This window comes from Alexandromys fortis, unplaced genomic scaffold (genome assembly GCF_014885135.2).
Source record: "Alexandromys fortis isolate MF-2015 unplaced genomic scaffold, M_Fortis_MF-2015_v1.1 scaffold_141, whole genome shotgun sequence".
Taxonomy (NCBI): Eukaryota; Metazoa; Chordata; class Mammalia; order Rodentia; family Cricetidae; genus Alexandromys; species Alexandromys fortis.
Genome location: NW_026068060.1, coordinates 4,540,381 through 4,560,428, shown reverse-complemented (window position 1 = coordinate 4,560,428; position 20,048 = coordinate 4,540,381). Strand labels below are relative to the sequence as shown.

The 20,048-nt window shown below is 49.7% G+C and overlaps 1 protein-coding gene across 4 annotated transcripts; it reads right to left on the bottom strand.

The window, feature by feature from the left end:
* Positions 1-61: 61 nt before the first annotated feature.
* Positions 62-15,178, bottom strand: Spaca6 (sperm acrosome associated 6). 4 transcript variants are annotated; one of them, XM_050120147.1, is made up of 8 exons: positions 10,978-11,265; positions 10,168-10,245; positions 2,874-2,942; positions 2,277-2,300; positions 1,570-1,647; positions 1,382-1,491; positions 882-1,038; positions 62-804 (listed from the first exon to the last, which is right to left on the bottom strand). In XM_050120147.1, exons 1-8 carry the CDS (start codon positions 11,183-11,185, stop codon positions 590-592), a joined length of 939 nt encoding a protein of 312 aa, XP_049976104.1. In that variant the 5' UTR covers positions 11,186-11,265; the 3' UTR covers positions 62-589. The 4 variants fall into 4 exon arrangements, 1 of the variants encoding a protein (XP_049976104.1); XR_007588360.1 differs by lacking the exons at positions 62-804; positions 882-1,038; positions 1,382-1,491; positions 10,978-11,265 and adding an exon at positions 14,954-15,178 and having other exon boundaries at positions 1,505-2,300; XR_007588358.1 differs by lacking the exons at positions 1,382-1,491; positions 1,570-1,647; positions 10,168-10,245; positions 10,978-11,265 and having other exon boundaries at positions 62-1,038; positions 2,874-7,070.
* Positions 15,179-20,048: the final 4,870 nt, after the last annotated feature.

Here is a 20,048-nt window from a genome sequence, read left to right as displayed (position 1 = left end):
CGTCACAAACAAACAAGCCACCCCTCAAAACCAACAACAAAAAACAGAAAACAAATGAGAATCCAGAACTGAAATACATTCTTTATTTCAGGGAAGAATGTCAAATCAGGGCAGATACCCTCCTTAGCTGCCACTTACGTACCATCGAAAAAACACCCTGGGAAAATAAACGAGTATGTGCGTTGAAGGAGGGCCCAGTGACAGAAACACATTAGGATTTCAAAGTGCAAGGAGAGCCTAGACCTGAGTCTACAAGGAGCCCTGGTGTCGAGACTATGTAAGTTTATGAGCTATAAGGATAGAATCTGGATTTCTCAGCCTGGGCAAGGAGGGCTAGGACCTGGACTTCTGGCTCTGAGAAAAAAAGGGTTAGGTCTCCTAGGTTTGAAGGAGAATTGGAGGCTAGAACCCTGAGTCTAAGGAAGGTAGTCTAGAGCCTATATAACTTTAGTCTGAGAAGACCTGGTTTTGGGGCTCAGGGAGGAGGCTGGGGTCTGGACTCGGAGGATGGACGGAGTCTGAACTCCTGGGTCGGAGGCCTGCGGCGTGGACAAGGGGAGCAGCGGGAGGCGAGGGTGGAAGCCGGCACTCACCACACTAGCACAGTGACGCTAGCAGACACGAGTGCAGCAATAGCCGCGAGCAGGAACAGGTTGCCAAGCGTCAGAGCCTGGGGCCTGGCAAGCAGTTCGCTTAGGCTGGGCCTCCAGGGCTCGATCATTTCCGCCTCCCGCGGCGTCCAATGTGTCACTTCCCGGAACGTGACCTGGAGCTCAGTCTCCCCAGGCGGAGGAGGGCCGGTCACTGCCAGAGCGCGCGCGTTAGAGGGCGGAACCCCGCCCTCGGCCCCACCTCTCCTCACATCCTTGCCCCGCCCGCACCGTTCAGATAGAAGTAGAGCCGCGCCAGGGGGCGTTGGTCGTGCAGGATCACGCAGGAGAAGGTCCCGCGGTGGGTGGGTTGCACTGGCCGGATCCGCGCCAGGTACCCGTGGGCCCCTGGCACATCACGGAAGTAGGACACGTCCTGAGTCCGGAGCTGCGAGATGGCGGGTCTGAGGAGCTCAAAAGCACCCGGACTCAGCCGGAACGGGCAATCCCCGCCCAGTGCACACCCCCTCCCCAAGCCCTGACTCAGCTCGCAAGCCTCTGACTCGTCTCGCTGCCCTGAGTAACCCTTCCCAGCATTCTTAAAGTCTGACTCATAATGCACATCCAAGCACTGGTCTTCCATATATTTAACCTCAGTCTTTCCCTACGTCTCCGACTACCCTCTCGCATTAAACCCAACCCTATGGCCCCAAACCCTGAACTTAGCCTCCTCCATTCCCCGAAGCAGAACCGATCCCTTAAGCCCTCCAGCAGGCCCTGTTCCGACTCACACCTCCTCCCGCGAATTTCCATAAGTAAGTGAGCTCCGATTCAGGCAACTGGAAGCCCACGACACAAGAAAACAAAGCCTGATCCCCTCGCTTCACCGTCAAGTCCTGAACTGGAGAGAGGAAAGGCCGTTCTGGCAGGCCTGCACAAGCCCCGCCCCTTCCCTGGCTCGCCTTCGCGGCCGCCTCACCTGGACAGTCTAGAGGGAGGTCGCAGACTGTGGAAAAGCAGCCCCAGCAGTAGAAACGCCTACTGACCTCCTGGACGCCTGTGAGCCGAGACCAGGAGTGTCTCCAGATCAATTCTCCGGACCTTGTTGAATCTATGGGAACTCCCAGGGTTCTACTGGCGAGGTGAAAGAAGACCCCACATTTTCTGCACTATTTGGATAACCCTGCTTAGTTGGCCCCCAGGTCACCTCCTGGTTTGTTAAGCCAGTTTTCTACATTACACTTATGTTTTGTTTGTGTGTTGTAGTCACTGGGAGTGGAACCTACGGGTTTATGCACGCTAGTCAAACTCCCTTCCACCGAGGTATGCCCTCATCCCCTGACTGGGAGATTCTAGACAAGTGTTCCGGTGCTGAGCTTTATCTTCAGAATTCTTTTTAGATTTTGTTTTGAGACACGGTCACCCTAGGTTGCCCGACGTGATCTAGAACTTTATGTAGCCATAGTGGCCTTGGATGTGTGATCTTCCTGCCATAGCTTCTGGGAGTAGCTAGGATGGCAGGCCTTCACCAAACTCTTGCTAGGAAGTTTTGGCAGAATACCTAGTTTATGCACTTTCCTATTGACTTCCTTTGGATCTATGGTCCACTCATGGTCTTCATCTTAGGTTCCACGTTTCCGCCCCAGCTTCCCCTACTTTTTTTTAAGTATGGGACTAAATCCTTACCACAAGGAGGGATGCAATCCTGGACTGTGGAGAGAAAGGAGGAGGCATTAGGACCTAGATAGTTGACAGAGAGACCTACCTAGAGCCCCTCCTGAAGGTATTTCCCTCAGGCCTATGACCCTAAGGCGGAATAGTCAGGACTTGCAGTCCTCTTCTCTGGAGAACAAGCCTAGGCTCCTAAAGCAGCATTTGGAGGGCAGAACAGAGCGTATTGTTCCTAAAGGGCAGGGCCGGGTTTGCAGCACTTCATCCAGAGGATGCAGCAAGGCCAAGTGTGTCAAGTTGAAAGCCTACAACTAACTAGGAAAAGTGAAATGGGGGGGGGGGGCGCACAGGAGCCTTGAGGAGGAATCAACCTCGAAGTATTAATTACCCTTGGAAGTGGGAGAATCAGCACCTAATTAGTAGGCCCAGATAGAGAAACACCAACTAAAGAGGATGCCTTTGAACACAGGGCTAAAAGCAGATGGATTGTCACATGATCCGTCCTGGGCTAGGAAATCCACTGGTCCCAGGGTTTAGGCAGGATTCCAAGTGTACAAATGTCTGTGTGTGGCACATTGTGTTTGCAGGGGGCGGGGCTGGAGGCTGGTTTACCTTTTTTAAGCTGTTGAATGGTCTTCTTCATTTTTGCTGCAGCAATAGGGAAGGCAGCCTTAAAGGACCCTGGAGGATGAAGCAGGGTGGTTGTACTAAAAGCCCTTTCCCTATGGCCGAAGAGTCAGGACTCGCTGTCTCTCCCATAGGTACATGCTGTGTTTCTAGCTTCCATAGGTCCAAAGGGAAAGCTGGCAAACTTCTTCAGGACGCTCTTTCTGCCTCACGACAGCACTATTCATTTATATCTTAGTGGGAAGGGAAGGACAATGATTAACTCTTCTGCAGGGCTTACTAGGCCCTACAATGCTGGTTGTTGCCTTTCTCTGCAGCAGCCCTCTTGCTGACTTTCAGTTTCCAGGTCACCCTTACCTTGCTTATAAATGTCTTTTGCCCAGCTTTCCACCACTCTGTATATCTTACCCTCTCAAGTGTCACCGCAAGGGTTCTGATTACCCCAAATCTAAAGCTCCCCACTTTTATCTCATTGTGCCTCTTTCAGTTTACATAGACTTCACCAGATTGCAATTACACATATGCAAATTAGATGCTGAGATAGGATAACGGCATAAGTCCATCTTCTTGGTATTTTGTTTTAAGACGGTGGCTCACTATGAAGTCCAGGTAGGCCTTGAACTCAGAGCTCTGCCTCCTTCTAACTTTCCAGTGTTGGGATTAAAGGCATTCCTTTTTTTGTATGCTTTTAATGAATGTTTTTTGTTCTTTGAAAATTTCATATTATGCATGCAATGTATTTCAATTATATTCATTCCCTCCCCTATCTTCTTCCAGACCCTATACTTCCTACTTGTCCTAACCCTCTTCATTTATTTTTTTCCCCCCGTAACTGTAATAACCCGCTCAGTTCAATCTGTGCTGACCATTCAGTGGTGCACCTACCTTCAGTGAACCTATCAACCTATCAGGGACTGCATGCACCTTTGAAGACAACTGGCTCTCCTGATCCATTTGCCTCCATTTGGGGTGGAGTCTTGTGAGCCCCTCCCCACAGCACTGGAATGTCGACGGACTTGATCTTGGTCAGGCAACTACAGCTGCTGTGAACTCAGGAGTACATTGGTCCACAAACTGCTTGCTTTGTCTAGTCCTCTCAAATCTCTGACTCTTAACCTTTCCACTCTTTTCTCAATGTTCCCCAAGCTTCCACTTTTTGAATACAGCATCCTCACAAAAGGGTCCCGAGTCTTACAAAACAACCCATTAAGTATGTCTAGTGAATTTGAGAGTCCAGCAGGACAGTAGGTCACCAGCTGTAGCCTTAGACCCAAATGTATCACCTGGATATGATAAACACCAGGCAGTAAAGTGTTTCTTTTTCTCTTCTTTGTTCCCTATTTTTTTCTTTCTTTCTGTTTTTATTTTTTATTTTGTTTTATTTTTAAAGATAGGGTTTGTCTTTCTAGCCCTGGCTATCCAGGAACTCCCTCTGTAGACCAGGTGGGCCTTGAACTTTGAGATCCAGCAGCCTCTGCCTCCCAAGTGTTGGGATTAAAGGTGTGCACCACGACCGCCAGCTTGTTTCCTTTTTATTTATGAACTATTTGCCAATATACAACTTTGGGACAGTTATATAAAAGTTTCTTATCTTGGTCGGTAGGTGGTGTTGGGTGCTTTTAATCCCAGCAATTGGGAAGCAAAAATAGGAGGATTTCTATGAGTTCAAAGCCAGCTTGGTCTACAAAGTGAGTTTGAGGACAGCCAAGGCCACAAGGAGAAACCCTGCTTCAACATAGCAAAAATATTGATATCTCTTTGCAAAACAATGGGAAGGCGGCTGAAGAGATAGTTCTGCAGTTACGACAATGTCTTGCAGAAGACCCAGTTCTATTTCCAAGCACCCATGTTACAAGTTTCACAACCATTTGTAACTCTAACTTCAGGGCATCTGATGCCCTCTCCAGGACTTCGAAGACTCCTGAACCAATGCCCTCTGCACCAGTGCCCTGCTCCCCCCATCCATATGATTAAAAATAAATCTTAAAAAAATAAATGGATTGCCAACACACAAAACTGATGTCACAAAAATGCTTGGCATCTTTAAAAAAAATATCCAAAGCTATATAACAAAGACCATAGTGCCATAAGGCAGCAATTAGCAGTTCAGTGACCACCACTGTCTTTAAACAGAACATTTCCCAGTCGTCGTCATCCCCCACCCCCGGCCAACCACTATTCAGTTCTCCCTTCTATACTGTTATGTTCTGAGTCCTTAATTCTCACCACCACAGTACCCTCCAGATCATGAGATGGAGCTCACCAGAGACCAACAAGGCAAAGGGTCCTTCTGGTGGAAATGGTTGGGACAGTGTCCATCCCCACCCCATTCATATGTGCAACCCTAATCCCCAGTGCAGTATGGAAGAACGCCACAGTACTTGGAGCCAACATTCTTAGAGGTGTTAAAACGACATCATTTGGGTACACCTTAGACTAGTATGATAGTTCATATTTATTGTCAGATTCCTAGGATTTAGAATCACCATGGAAATAAACCTCTGGGCCTGTCGAGGGGTGGGAAGACCTACCCTGTATGTGCTTTGTACCATACCATGGACTGGGGTCCTAGAGTGAATCAAAACGAACAAATTGAACACCAGCATTCGTTTTTCCCTGCTTCGAGGCTGTGTATGCAATGTGATCTCCCGCTCCTGCTTTGACTTCCTGCCACAATATAGCAGTGGTTCCAAGCCTTCCTAATGCTGTGACCCTTTAATACAGTTCCTCCTGCTGTGGTGACCCCAACCATAAAATTATTTCTGTTGCTACTTCACAACTGTAACATTTGCTACTGCTATGAAATATAATGTAAACATCTGTGTTTTCCAGTGGACTTAGGCGACCCTTGGGAAAGTTCCAAAGAAGTCATGACCCACAGGTTGAGAACCACTGGACTATACTCTCAGTGAGCTAGGATAAACCTTTTCTCCATTAAGGTTATTGTCTTGTAATCTGTCACAGCAATGAGGATGGTTACCTCATGTGTGTATGAAACTGTCAACGAACTGAAGGCATTAACTAAAGAATGGTATATGTTGTCTACAGAGAAACACCAAAGCCAAGAAGCTGGTTTTGCGGTCATTCTCTTAACCATAAAGAGCTGGAGTATGACCTAGTGCCGTAAGGAGGTCAGAGTGGAGCCCTCAATGGAAGGCCAAAATCCTGAAGGCCTCACACAAGCTACATCTAGGAGCCAAATCAATGACTCCCAGGAGGGTATGAGTGGGTGGGATATAGCAGGTGTACCACGGAGACCTGTGAGGTGGGCAGGGGTGGGACAGGTTTAAGTATCTAGTACACACAGGGTCAGGAGTAAGGGGAAACATGCTAACAGGGTAAGTGGAACATGGATTATGCCAACTGAACCCTGATGGTACAAAGAGTGCTGCAATCAGTGAGGGGGCATGTGTTAGGAGCTCGGACACTGGGGGTGAGTCCTGGCACCTAGAGCTATGAGGACATCTGTTTCACACAGAGCTCTATTTATCCATGAATCCCAGAGCTGCCTCCGTACGTATGTGAGGTTGGTCAGGTGACAACTCTCTGGTCCTCAGTTTCCCCATGCATAAAACAGCAATGGTGGCAGTGTCTACTACAAAGACCTGCGTGGGCAGGATTGAGTGCTATGGGAAATGGAATCTTTTTCATTCTCAGCTATTGGCGTTTGTTAGGATAGGTTCTCACGGAGACCAGAGACGTCTCCAGAAAACTCATGGACGTATACACATGCTTAAAAAACATTAAAACAGGAGCCAGGTAGAGCAGTGGTGGCGCACATCTTTGTTCCCAGCACTTGAAAGGCAGACAGATGGCTCTATGTGAAGCCAGCCTGGTCTACATACAGAGTGACTGCCAAGACAGGCTCCAAAGCTACACAGACAAACCCTGTCTTGAAAAACCAAAAAACAAAACAAAAACAGGAAATCAAAACAAAAAACCAGGAGCCAGGCAGTGGTGGCGCATGCCTTTTTAATTCCAGCAGAGGCAGGCGGATCTGTGAGTTGGAGGTCAGCTGTGTCTACAGAGTTCCAGGGCAATCAGGGATGTTACACAGTGAAACCCTGTCTTCAATGAATAAAAATAGAAAGGAAGAAAGGAAGAAAGGAAGAAAGAAAGAAAGGAAGGAAGGAAGGAAGGAAGGAAGGAAGGAAGGAAGGAAGGAAGGAAGGAAGGGGAAGGGAAGGGCAAAGGAAAAGGAAAAGGAAAAGGAAAAAGGGAAGGGAAGGGAAGGGAAGGGAAGGGAAGGGAAGGGAAGGGAAGGGAAGGGAAGGGAAGGGAAGGAAAGGAAAGGAAAGGAAAGGAAAGGAAAGGAAAGGAAAGGAAAGGAAAGGAAAGGAAAGGAAAGGAAAGGAAAGGAAAGGAAAGGAGCAGAGGCTGGAGAAATGCCTAAGCAGTTAAGACAACCTGCCATTTTGGCAGAGGCCTTGGGTTCAATTTCCAGCCAGATCCCACATGGTGGCTCACAATCACCTGTCACTACAACTCCAGGGGATCTGACAACCTTTTCTGGTCTCCTCAGGCACAAGGCATGAATCTGGTGCACAGACATGCATGTAGGCAAATACTCAGACACATAAATAAATAAAGTAAAAATGGAAATTCACTTGTTTCATGTCTGAAGTTTGAGTTATCACAATATTTTGAGTCGGCCTGAGTTGGTTTTTGTTTGTTTGTTTTTTAGACAGGGTTTCTCTGTAGCTTCAGGAGCCTGTCCTGGAACTAGCTCTTGTAGACCAGGTTGGCCACGAACTCAGAGATCTGCCTGCCTCTGCCTCTTGAGTGCAGGGATTAAAGGCGTGCACCACCACCACCCAGCATGGGCCTGAGTTTTACCTGTGGCCTGTCACATGATGCTATGCGGAGCAAAGATAACGCTCAAAAGGGTTTTGTGTTTTGGAACATTTCATACACACACATGCACATAGAGTAAGAACACATGTATGTCACTGTTTTGTCTGGTATTTGAGACAGTCTATGTAACCTAGGCTCCTTTGATCCTACTGCCTCAGCCTCCCAAAATACCTGCATTGTGTGAGCCATCACCACACCTGGATACTTTATTTTCCTTTAACACAGGTCTCTTGTAGCCTGGGCCGGCTTCAAACGCATAATGTAACCAAGGATGATCCTCTTGTCTCCACTGAGTACTGAAATCACAGATGTGTGCGACTAGGGGCTAAGGGTAAAATCCATTACTTCACGTACTCTATCAATTGAGCTACATGCTCCCTGCCGTGACATTGGAATGATAAACCACATCTAGCTTAGAAACAGTCCAGATTTCAGATGCTGCACAAAGGATATTCAGTGTATACTCACACCGTAAACTTACGGTGTGTATACAGAGACATTATCACCTGTGTGACCCCCAACAGAAGGCACTAGCCTGGCTCATCCAATGCACAATTATCCTAAATTCTGACTACATGTCTTCAAGCACAGCTCAGCCCTAACTTTCCTACCTCACCGGACTGGTAACTAAAAATCCCTTAGGAGAATAATTAGCATAAAAGACAGGGCCTGAGACTATTCCTATAAGCAAATACTCTATAGCTTAGAAATAGCCCCAGCCTTTTACTGCTGGATTCTAAGTGAGAGTTTTATTACGAAGCCATAACCTTAGAACCTCACTGGTAGATTCTTCACAGGTTCTCTACCCCGAGCCACACCTTCAACCTCACAGAACCTGTTTATTGTTTAATACACTATTGAATACAAGCATCTCAAGGGCAGGGCATTAGCAGCTTTGGTCCCAGCTCTGACCCCACAGGTGATTCTGGAATATTCCATAGGCCTCCCTCTGAAGAACTTACTGTGCCAGTTCCTCTCAGTCTCCAATCTCTCCCTCTGTGGTGTCCCAGAATGTCTGTCTAAACCGATAGCAGAAGCTCCTCCACCTTACTTATATCACTGCGGTTTTTCCAGGTGCCTTAGGACATCGTCATAAATTACCTTTACTGATTCCCAACATTCCGGTGTTGAGATGCCTTGTGGATGTCACCACGAATATTCCTTCATGGTTATTGTGTAACTACCCTAATCATCTGTACCCAGTCCAGCTCTTTCCTCCCTGCTCCCTGTCTTAACAAATGTCACTCCTAAGAAGCCAGACCCCAAGTGAAGGCAACTCTTTCCTTTCCCTGTAACAGACCACCAGATCCAGGCCCACTTTCTCGTCCCTCCTCTTCACTGTGTTCTCAGATCCATGTCACAGGCTGCCTGCCTCCTCTCTAAGTCCAGCTTCCATCTACCCCCAAGCCTCTGCCCTACTCCCAGGTCTGCATTTGGTACCTTTTTATAAGTTTCCAAAAAGGAGACAAGCCCAAACAGGAACAGAAGGCATTCCCCAGTCTCCTGCATTCCTTCCATCTCTCAGGTTCCTCAAGTTTTTTTTGGGAATGGGGACACACAGAAAATTCTCTTCCACGATGGTCATGGACGCCCCCTCAATGAATGGACCCTTTGTTTGGGAGGGTTCTGATATCAAACTTAGTGAACAAAATGAACCATTGAAAAAGAAAAGGAAAAAAAAAAAAGGCCATGAGCTCCCAGATCCTGGGAATGGCCAAGTTATCCTTAAACAAACAAAAATGACTTCTCACACTGCCATACACATACTGCTACGTAAGAGATTGTGTGTTCCGTGGTTGGGGTGACCAGGTGTGACTACTGCTAATCATGTGTTTACATGTCCCCAGAGCCTTAAGGTTTGCTCCATACATCTACAGGGGCATGTTCTCCCCTAATGTCCCAAGCAAGGAGTCTGGCACTGACTCTCCATGTCTATCCCTTGAATGGCTAGCTCCACGGCTCCTACCTTTGTTAGCCATGAGAAATATATGTGTATGTGTCTTGTCCTAAGGGATTATGACCTCCATAAAAAAGAATCATCCCCTGCCAGTGAGCTCTGATTGGGAGATAAAGTGCACGTCTCCCCGTAGAAGAGAATGTTCTATTTTATAGGTGAGTAAGTGGAGCCTAGGTGAGAGGCAAAATCACACCCAGACTTCAGAGCCCAAACAGTGAGAACCACAGATGGGTCACATGAACTTGACCCCACAGGGCTTCAAACCCTTTTGACTTCTATACTTCCATCCGTTCCTTGCCATCTTCAGCTCCACTTGCCTCCGAAGCTTCCCCAACAACCAACCTTATTCACACACGTTTCCAGCATCACTCCCTCCAACCAGAGGAATGTCTTATGCCTCCACATAGTCTGGGGCAAGGGAGGGTGGAAGGTGGGGGAAACAGAAGCCAAATTCCATGAAACACTCACCCTGAGCTGCAGCCACCTCCTGGAGGGCGAGGGTCATCTGTGTGAAAGCATCGTGAAGGTGCCCCCTCTCGTCATAGTCTGAGGGTGGACAGGAAGCAGGCTGAGGAAGCATCATGGCACTTATCTGGTGCCAGTTATGTTCTACGTCTGATTCATGGCTGAAAGTGTCCACCCCCGACCCCACTTCAGGGTCTCTGTGCCCTCTCTGGAGAGATAACACACACACACACACACACACACACACACACACACACACACATTCTCAATTTCTTTCCCCAACCCTAACCCTCAATCTGGGTGTCTATTCCTCCCTCCCTCTAGTCTCTCCTCTCCTCATCTCGCTCTAGACCTCTGTCTCTATCACACCACCCTGGATCTGTTATGCCCTCTCAATCTATTCCAACATCATCGGTCGCTGTCCTATCTCTCTGGACCACTGTCTCTCCCTACGTCCCTGGCCCCCTCTCTCCATCAGTCCCTTTCTCCCTGACTCTGGGTCTCTTTCTATCTTCAGAACTCTGTCCCTCTCTGTCTCTACGTACCTGTCTCTGGACCTCTAGATATCTGACCTTCCCACTCACGCCCTCCTCCCTCTGAGCACTGATCCTTTCACTCAGTCAGTCGTCAAGGACTTCACTGTCCCTAGCCTCTCCCCCAGGCACTGTCTCCACCCCTCTCTGTGTTTCTTTCCACCGTCCCTCTCCTGAGTCTCTGCCTAAGTAATTCTGTACTCAGCTTTACTTCGTGGAGTTGATCAAGGTCTCTCCTGCCCCTCCCAGTGCCCTGGATCAAGGACAGGGGTCTCCTCACTGATTTCCACGTCTGAGAGACCCTCAAAGGCAGCTGTGAGTGCGTTTTTACACTGGCCCAGCTTGGGGCCCTCTGTGCCCACAAACAGCTGGCAGAGACGAAGGCGTTCCTCATGGGTGGTGAAGCAGAAGAGACATGCCCACGTGGACGCCCTGAAGATCAGCGGGAACAACAGGGCGATGCTCCCCACTAGGGCAACAGGGGCCATCACAGAGGGTCTCTGTGTCTGAGGAGTAGCTAGTAACCTTTGTGAGGTCACCGTGGGGGAGGGGGAGCTGTAGCCTAAGATCAGAGATTATCTTTCAGCTGGTGGTCAAATGTCAGGCTCCATCTAGAGGAAGGTTGTCAGGGGTCACCTGCAATCCCTAAATTTGTAGCTGAGCCAGGCGCCAGGCTCCCAAGAACCTCACCTGTGACCCTGGACGTCCTCACAGGTTAAAGGGTCTCAGGGACCTAGAAGCCAGCATTGTAGCTATGGTGGACCAGGAAAGTCGTTTTCCCCAGAGGTGGGAGCAGGGAAATGAGAAAGGAACACTGGCAGATACACTGAGCCCTAGGGGACAGAAACCGGGCAAAGAAGACAGAGAAGCCTGGAGAGACATCAAGTGGCCCAGAGATCCAAAATGTCACAGAGATAAGAGATAGATTCAGAGCTCTAGAGAAACAGAAGCTTCGAGAACCCCAGAAACTGCGGGGTAATAGAGACAGAAAACGAGGAAATCTCCTAATGGCAGAGAGACTGCAAAGAAAACGGCTAAGACACAGGGTGTGGGCAGAAAAGGCACCCCAGCTCATCCCAAGAACTGTGGTGCAGTAGTATGGACCTGGGGTCCCCGCCGGCCCCTTCCCGTGCAGGGCGCAGCCTGGGGAAAGCTAGGAGGCCGTATAGTGATCTCCTCGGGTGTCTTCCTCAACTATACAACCTCCTACCTCAGCCCGGGGGGCGCGGCAGGTGGGCAGATTGACAGATGGAATGATGGGGGACCAGGAGAAATAGGGAGGGTGGGGAGGGCCGGGGAGGTCCCAGCCGCGACGGTGAGCCCCCGACACGGACCCACAGACACGAGCTTGTGTGCGGCGAAGGCCCCGCAAGGTCGGTTCTACGGGTGGGTGCCAGGACCCAGGAGTCCGGGCCCCCGGCCCCCTCCTCCCCAAGGAACCCAGGAATTCAGTCCCAGCCCTTATCCCACAATCTAGACCTCAGTCCCCCTCCTTCAAAGCCAGGGATTCAAACTCCAGGCCTCTTCAGACCCAGGGGTCCAGAACCCAGCCTTCCTCCCTCAGACTCAGGGGTACTGGCTCCAGACCTCCTTCCAATTTCAGACTCAGGAGTCCAGGTCGCAGTCCTCCCTCCCACAGCAGATCTGAGGATCCGACGCTCCACACCCAACAGCCCTCAGACTCAGCTCTCTGACAGTCCCTAGCGCTCTTACCATCTCAAACTCAGGGGTCAGTCTTTCCCCTCACCCCACCCTTGCAGACCCCCGAGTCCAACCACTAGCACTTCCCTTACAGGAGGCACACCCGGGGAAGGGACCTGGCCTTTGGAGTGTAGAAAGAAGGGGACTCATTTGTCTTGGTAATCTGCCCCCCTCCTGAAACCCCTCAAGGTTTCAGACCCCAGGCCTGAGCTTAAGGGTTCCTGGGTCTCAAGAATACTCATGAGGCTCTCAGAAGAAACCTTCCTTTCTACTTTCCCCTACTCTCTACCTTCCGGGTGACAGCTATGATCCAGGAGTAAAGATACCAACAAGGGCCCTGTCTCCAAGACTCCTCCCAACTCAGAATGAGGTTGCTACCTTCATCCCTGAGCCCCCAGAGAGGAAACCACTTGGCCAAAGGCAGTCGGCTGCAGGTGGGAGGGGCCCTAGGATCTGCACCCACCCTGAGGCTCTGAGCTCACAACTGGTCCTCTGGGGCTTCTAGGTTCCATGTCCATCTTCTTGTTTCTTTCTTTCCGCTCGTTTTGCTTTACCCTGCCCTTTCCTATTTCTCTCTCTTTCTCAGTTTGTATCTTCCCTGTCTGGGCTCTCCTCTTCTGCCATATCTGCATGCCTAGTACTCACTCTTGTCTCCCTTCTGGCTGACCCTTTCCACATTCACCTCTCCTCTTCCTCACCTCGTATCTTCCATATCTACCTCTCAATTCTCTCCCTCTTTTACACTGTCTTCTTTCGCCCCCTCCTTCCCTGGCTTTGTCTCTCATTTTCGCTCTTTCTCTGAATTCCTCTCCTCTTTTTCTCCCCGCTTCTTATTCAGTCTAGCCTCCACCCTCCTCTCCGGGGTCTCTCTCTCCCTTTCTCTCCCTCTTTTCGCCTTCCCTCCCAGATTTTCTTCTCTTTTCCCTCCCCTCCCCCATCCTCTCTCTTTTTTTTCCTCCTTCCCTCTCTCCCTCCCTCCTCCTCGCCGCTCAGAGCCAGGTCTGGAACTGGGGGTGGAGTGGGGGTGGGTTGAGAAGGGGCCCTGGGCCGGGGTAGCGACCTGCTGAGGCGGGGAGGGGGGAGGGAGGCGGGAAGGGGGCGGAGAAGCAAGGCGGGAGACGGGGGGCCTAAGACGGGTCTTCGGCCCCAGCACCAGTCCTCCTTTCCCTCCTTTCCAACCTCCCAGACCCTCAGGCGGGGCGAGAGTCAGGCCAAGGTGGGGAGGAAGGGGAAGGGAGGAGGCTCCCCCCGCCCCAACAACCTGGCCCAGAGCCCAGGCCTGGGTTCCCAGCATGCCCCGGGGCTGCCTGGGGCCTGAGGAGGGGGGTGAGGAAAGCGGGGAAGCAAGAATCTTGAAGATTCTCCAGACCAGAGCATCTCTCTCACACCCAGCAAGTTTCTCCCCAAAGGGGAAACTGAGGCTGAGAAGGTCCCGGACTGGTTCAAGGTCAATGCCCCAGGCGTGGGTGCACTTCCCCTGGGTTCATAGACTTGCTTTGGGGAATGGGTAGGCACTGGACTTTTCCAGGTTTGGGTCCCCTCCCCCCCCCCTTTTGCAGACCCTAGGGAGCCCCCAAGGGTCAGAGAGCAGACCCAAACAGTCTGGCACCATAGCAACCAACTGGCCCCGCCCCCTTAACCCCTGGAGGGCTGGACTCCAGCTGGGGCTAAGGCGAGGTGGGGGACTCGTGGTTCCGGGTAAGAAGTCCCCCCCTACCCCCCCCCCCAACACATCCTAGCAACTAAGAAGAAAAATACTTAGGGTCCTGACTCTTGGGTTCTGAAGGAGGGATGGGGCGCGGGAGTGGTGGCCTATGCTTCTGGGCCGAAGGTGATAGTAAGAGAGTAGACTGTCGGTCAGAGGCAAGAAGCAGCTGGGTGGCCCAGACTCCTGGGTCCTGGGCAGACTGCATCTAGAGTTTCGGATTGCGGAGTTTTGTTAAGAGGCTGGAAGGTGGACTCTGAGGGAGGAGGGGGCCGAGGCCTCTAGGTCCCCAGAGAAACGTGGACGCAGGGCCTCTACACTACCAGACATCCCCTGCCCCGGGCGCTGACCCGGGCCCGTCTGGCAGCCCAGACAACCTCCCCCTCCTCCTGGCACCCTCCCACTCACACGGCTCACCCTTGACCCCGCAAAGCCCCGCAGCCCCATCTCTGCCCCTCCCCCGCCCTTCCAGCCAGACGTTAACCCTTGGGCCGCCGGAGGCACCTCCAGAGCCAGACAGTCTTCCTCCAACTCCCCTGCGGTCTCTGGCATCTGGTCCCCAGTCCCTTACTCTCTGGGATCTTACATCCTTCCTTTAGAATCTCAGAGGTTCTCCCAGCTTCTGTAACCCGGGGAACCCAGAATCTAGACCTCCAGCTCCCTCCATCAAAGACTGAGGAGTTCGTACTCCCAGCTCACTACCCTCCCCCCGCCGAACCACAACCGCCACCACTTCTCTGCCATCCAAGTCAGAACCCAGAAATCCAGGCCCAGGCTGGCTGCCTCCTCCCTTGGGGGACCCTGGAGTCCGGCCCAGGTCCCATCCCCCCCTCCTGTTCCGCAGACTCACCGCTCCGCGGCTCCAGCGTCGCGGGGACCCAGTGTCCTCCAGCCCCAGCCCCAGGTTCTCCATCCTCTCCCTCTGCCGCCCGCGGCCTCTCCCCTTCCTCCCGCCAGCCCCGCCACCCTCCGCCCCCGGTCGCCTGCAGCCTCCGGCCGGTGCCTCCTCCCGGCACTGCGAGCCTTGGCTCCCCCGCCCTAGACCCCGCGGGCAGCGTGGCCTCGGACCGGCCCCCTCCCCGGGGGGCCCCTGCCCAGCCCCTCCCCACCGCCCAGCCCAGTCCGGCCAGGCTTTCCCCCCCCCCCACCCCCCTGCCCTGAAGCTGGCCCGGGTCCAGGGGAAAAAATTCCATCCAGCCCTAGGGAGGAGGAGCGGGGCGGAGGAGGGAGCAGGAGGGGAGGCCGGGCTAGGGGAGCGTGACGCAGGGAGAAGGGAAGGGACAAAAGAGAGGCCGGGAGGCAGCGGAGGCAGGCTCCCTCCCTCCCTCCCTCCTCCTAGGCTAGTGCCCGCTCAGTCTCTGCAGCTTTCTACCCCTTGGTTTTCTCCCTCTCGCCTCCCTTCGTGGCTCTCGGCCTCCTGCCTCTTCTCCCCCCCCCGCTCCCCCCCCCCATGTCATTCTTTTTTCTGGCCTCCCTTCCGTCTGCCCTCCCTTTCTGCCTTTCCCTGTGTCTGCATCTTCATCCGTTTTTTTTTTTCTTTTTTCCTTTTTTGCTAGCCACGGGTCTTGCTTTTTCTCCCTTTCTGCCTGGGTCTTTCCTTTCCTCTCTCCTCTGTGCACCTTCCCCAACCAGGGGCTGCATTCCCACCCACCCCTTTCGTCTCTCCCAGCCCACCACTCCCCTTCTCCTGCGCAGTGTTTCTCCCCTCCCCGGCACTGGAACTCAAAGGTGAATTAGACCCGCATATCTATCCTTGCACACAGAGCTCACAGTCTGATGAAGGAATAAGACCCAGCCGCAGGGTGATGGAGTGTGACTGGGGTGAAGAGGGGGGGGTGGGACCGAGACCAGAGACTCAGGAGATAGGGGGTGGCTGGAAACACACCCTGCAGCAGTCAGCAGACCCGCCAAGAAGGCGTGGTTGAGGGTGCGACCTCTGAGAATCAGAAGTTAGACCTGAATTGTTGGAGGACAGAAGTAAGGGAGGTCCAGGCCCGGGGCACAGTTTAGGCAAAAGCCCAAAGGCAAGAACCAGGGTGAAGCGGAGGGTAACAAAGCCGTCCGGCACGGTTGGGGGCCGAGAGCCACGAAGCGCACCAGAGGAGTGGGCAGGCAGTTCTGAGGTGTTCAAGGCCAAGCGCACAAGTAGTTGCCTGAGGCTAACGAGGAGCCTTGGAGCGTTTTGACGTCACACCTTTCTGGGGCCTGGATGAATTGGAAAGAAAGAGATGGTGGACTCAGAAAAGTCCTACTCTCTCCTGCGTAGGGACTAGGGAGGAGAATGTCAGGTGCTAGTGGGAACTGTCAGGGGAGAAGAGGCAGAGACGTGAAGAAGCTGGCTATCCGAACCAGGAGAGAGAGGAGAGGCCACAGAATATGAACAAGAATATTGTGAGCAGCCTATTAGAACCTAAGGATATCAGAGGGGTACAAAGGGAATTTTGTGTGCCTATGGCGCACTAATTTTTCTCCCCAGGTAGGATCACTTTTATCTTCACCTGTTTTAACAGCATACCCCAAAGGTTTCCTCATACCCATTCATTTTAATGACTGTTTATTTAACATTTTATTTTAATTATTATGTAAATAATAGAATTGATTCTATATTCTATAATATAAAACATTAATTATTTTGTAATTTATGAAATCAAACGAGAGACCAGGCTTTTTTTTTAAAAAAATGTGTGCCTATTCAAATAATCTAGGTTGTTTTGTTTTGTTTTTTTTGCCAGTACTGGGAATTGAATACAGAAAGTCAGACATTCTAGCCAAGAGTTCTGCTGTCCCCAATCCTTCCTAATAGTTGCTGAGTTTTGTTTTGTTTTTAGACAAGATCTCACTATGGCCTGCAGCTCACTTTGCTAAGATGCACGTGAGTGCAGGTGCCTACAGAAACCCATAGAGAGCTCTGGATCTGGAGTTAAAGGCCTCTGTGAACCCCCAGGATTGGTGCTGAGAACTGAACACCACTTTTCTTCGAGAGCAATACATGTTCTTAAGCAATGAGTTGTATCTCCAGCCTGTCTTTTTTTTTTTTTTTTTGATTTTTATTGAGCTTCACATTTTTCTCTGCTCTCCTCCTGCCTCTCCCTTCAGCCCTTCAACCCTCCCCCAAGGTCCTCATGCTACCAATTTGCTCAGGAGATCTTGTCTTTTTTCTACTTCCCATGTAGATTAGATCTATGTAAGTCTCTCTTAGTAACCTCATTGTTGTCTAAGTTATCTGTGATTGTGGTTTGTAGGCTGGCTTTCTTTGCTTTATGTTTTAAAACCACCTGAGTGAGTACATGTGATAATTGTCTGTCTGTGTCTGGGTTACCTCACTCCAAATAATGTTTTCTAGCTCCACCCATTTTCTTGCAAATTCACGATGTTGTTATTTTTTCTGCTGTGTAGTACTCCATTGTGTAAATGTACCACATTTTTCTTATCCATTCTTTAGTTGAGGGGCATTTAGGTTGTTTCCAGGTTCTGGCTATGACAAACAAAGCTGCTATGAACATAGTTGAGCACATGTCCTTGTGGCACAATTAAGTATCCTTTGGATATATACCCAAAAGTGGTATTACTGGATCTTGAGGAAGGATGTTTCCTAATTTTCTGAGAAATCGCCGCACTGACATCTGAAGGGGTTGTACCACCTTCATTCCCACCAGCAATGCAGATGTGTTCCCTTTTCCCCACAACCTCTCCAGCATAAGTTGTCACCAGTGTTTTTGATCTTGGCCATTTTTACAGGTGGAATCTCAGAGATGTTTTGATTTGCTTTTCTCTGATGACTAAGATGTTGAACATTTCAGCCATTTAAGATTCCTCTGTTGAAAGTTCTCTATTTAGGTCTTTACTCCATTTTTTAGTTGGATTATGTGTTCTTTTGGTGACAAATGAGTTCTTTGTATATTTTGGAGATCAGACCTCTGTCTGATGTGGGGTTAGTGAAGATCTTTTCCCATTCTGTAGACTGTCGTTTTGTCTTGTTGACCATGTCCTTTGCTTTACAGAAGCTTTTCAGTTTCAGGAGTTCCCATTTATTAGTTGTTTATCTCAGTGTCTGTGCTGCTGGGGTTATATTTAGGAAGTGATCTCCTGTGCCAATACATTCAATTGTACTTCCCACTTGCTCTTCTCTGAGGTTCAGTGTGGCTGGCTTTATGTTGATGCCATTGATCCATTTGGACTTGAGTTTTGTTCATGGTGATAGATATGGGTCTATTTTCATTCTTCTACATGTTGAAATCCAGTTATGCCAGCACCAGTTGTTAAATATGCTTTCTTTTTTCCATTTGATATGTTTTGCTTCTTTGTCAAAAATCAGGTGTTCAAATATGTGTGGATTAATATCTGGGTCATCTATTCAGTTCCATTAGTCCTCCTGTCTGTTCTTATGCCAATACTAGGCTGTTTTCAGTACTGTAGCTTTATAGTAGTTTGAAGTCAGGAATTGTGATGCCTCCAGAAGTTCTTTTATTGTACAAGATTGTTTTGGCTATCCTAGGTTTTTTTGCTTTTCCATATGAAGTTGAGTATTGTTCTTTTGAGGTCTATGAAGAATTTTGATGGGATTTTGATGGGCATTGCATCGAATCTGTCCTCCAGCCAGTCTTACTATATTTTAAGATGGAGACCCACTGCGTTGTCTAGGCTGGCCTCAATTTACCACAGTTCTCCTGCTTTAGTTTTCTACGCTTTTCTTACTGGACTTAACTTGTAAATTATTCTTTCTCATAAATCTATATGACAAAGGATTAAATATATTCTAAACAAGGTTGAGCACTAATGGTTTCAGAAAAATATATTGCAACATACCTCATTTCCCCACGAATAAGAGCTAATGCTCTGGTTGGCATTAACAGTAGTTACCACACACAGTCTTTGTTGAGAGATGTGAACAGTTCCTGGATTTCATATTCTCTATAGAGCAGGGTTTGTCAGTATGTGGGTAGCAACCCCTTGAGGGTCATGTGACCCTTTTGTAGCAATCACCTAAGACCACCTTGAATATCAGATATCTACATTACAATTCATAACAGTAGAAAAATTATAGTTTGAAATAAAAACAAAAATAACTATGGTTAGGGATCACTACAGCTTAAGGAACTGTTCTAAAGGGTTACAGAATTAGGAAGGTTGAGAACCATTGCTATAGAGTATATCATTTAACACACATCTTACAGTCTCCATGCAAAGATGAGGGACCAGGATTCTATCATGGTATTGATGGAAATTAGGGCCCCATGTATGTTAGGCAAGCACTCTATCTGTGAGCTAAAACCCCAGCTAGGACTTGAGGTTCTCAATAGGAAAAAGCACAGATTCATAAAGTAAGCCCAGGCCCCCTTTTCACGATATGCTATACTCCTTCTTTGGAGGTGTGCTCTATCTATGAAAACATGCTAGTACTGGGGACCAACACAGGCACATTTTGACTTCTGCACCCAGAACTTCATGTGATTTAAAAGTACACTTCTGTCAGTCCCTATACATAGAGTAGGTATCTGGAATTGCTGCCTGTTATCCACAGCCCTGTTGACTTCTTGTCCTAGCTTGGATTCAGCTGTGTTCTGTTGTGACTGACCGTGAGCACCATTTGAGATAACAGCCTATTTCTGAGTCACCTCTTGGTCTTTAGTATCACCCAATGCAGGCGTGGCTCAGAGCAGGGATCAGAAGGGTGTTTGTTAAATGAGTAAATGGAGGGATGGGTGGATGTCGAACAGGTTGTTTAGATGTTTGTCTGGGACTGTTAGCCTATGGGATAAGGGAACATAATTCATGAGATATGAGACCTTTATTCCCATCAGGAAGCCATGGGGAGATCTGTTCCTGTCCTCTGCTTCAGAAAATTCCAATTCACATAGAACCTAAGAGTCATTCATGAAATGCCTACAAATTCCTGAAACTCAGGACCCATCATTTGTATCATTCTTGAAGACAGGAATGCCCAT

Bases quoted from the DNA above. Each gene is read 5' to 3' on its own strand.
- Spaca6 (XM_050120147.1), bottom strand. From the start codon at position 11,185: ATGGCCCCTGTTGCCCTAGTGGGGAGCATCGCCCTGTTGTTCCCGCTG. The intron at 10,246-10,977 runs GTGAGGAGACCC...GTCCACCCTCAG, and splicing joins TCTCTCAGACGTGGAAATCA to ACTATGACGAGAGGGGGCAC. The intron at 1,039-1,381 runs GTGAGTCGGAAC...GCCATCTCGCAG, and splicing joins GGAAATTCGCGGGAGGAGGT to CTCCGGACTCAGGACGTGTC.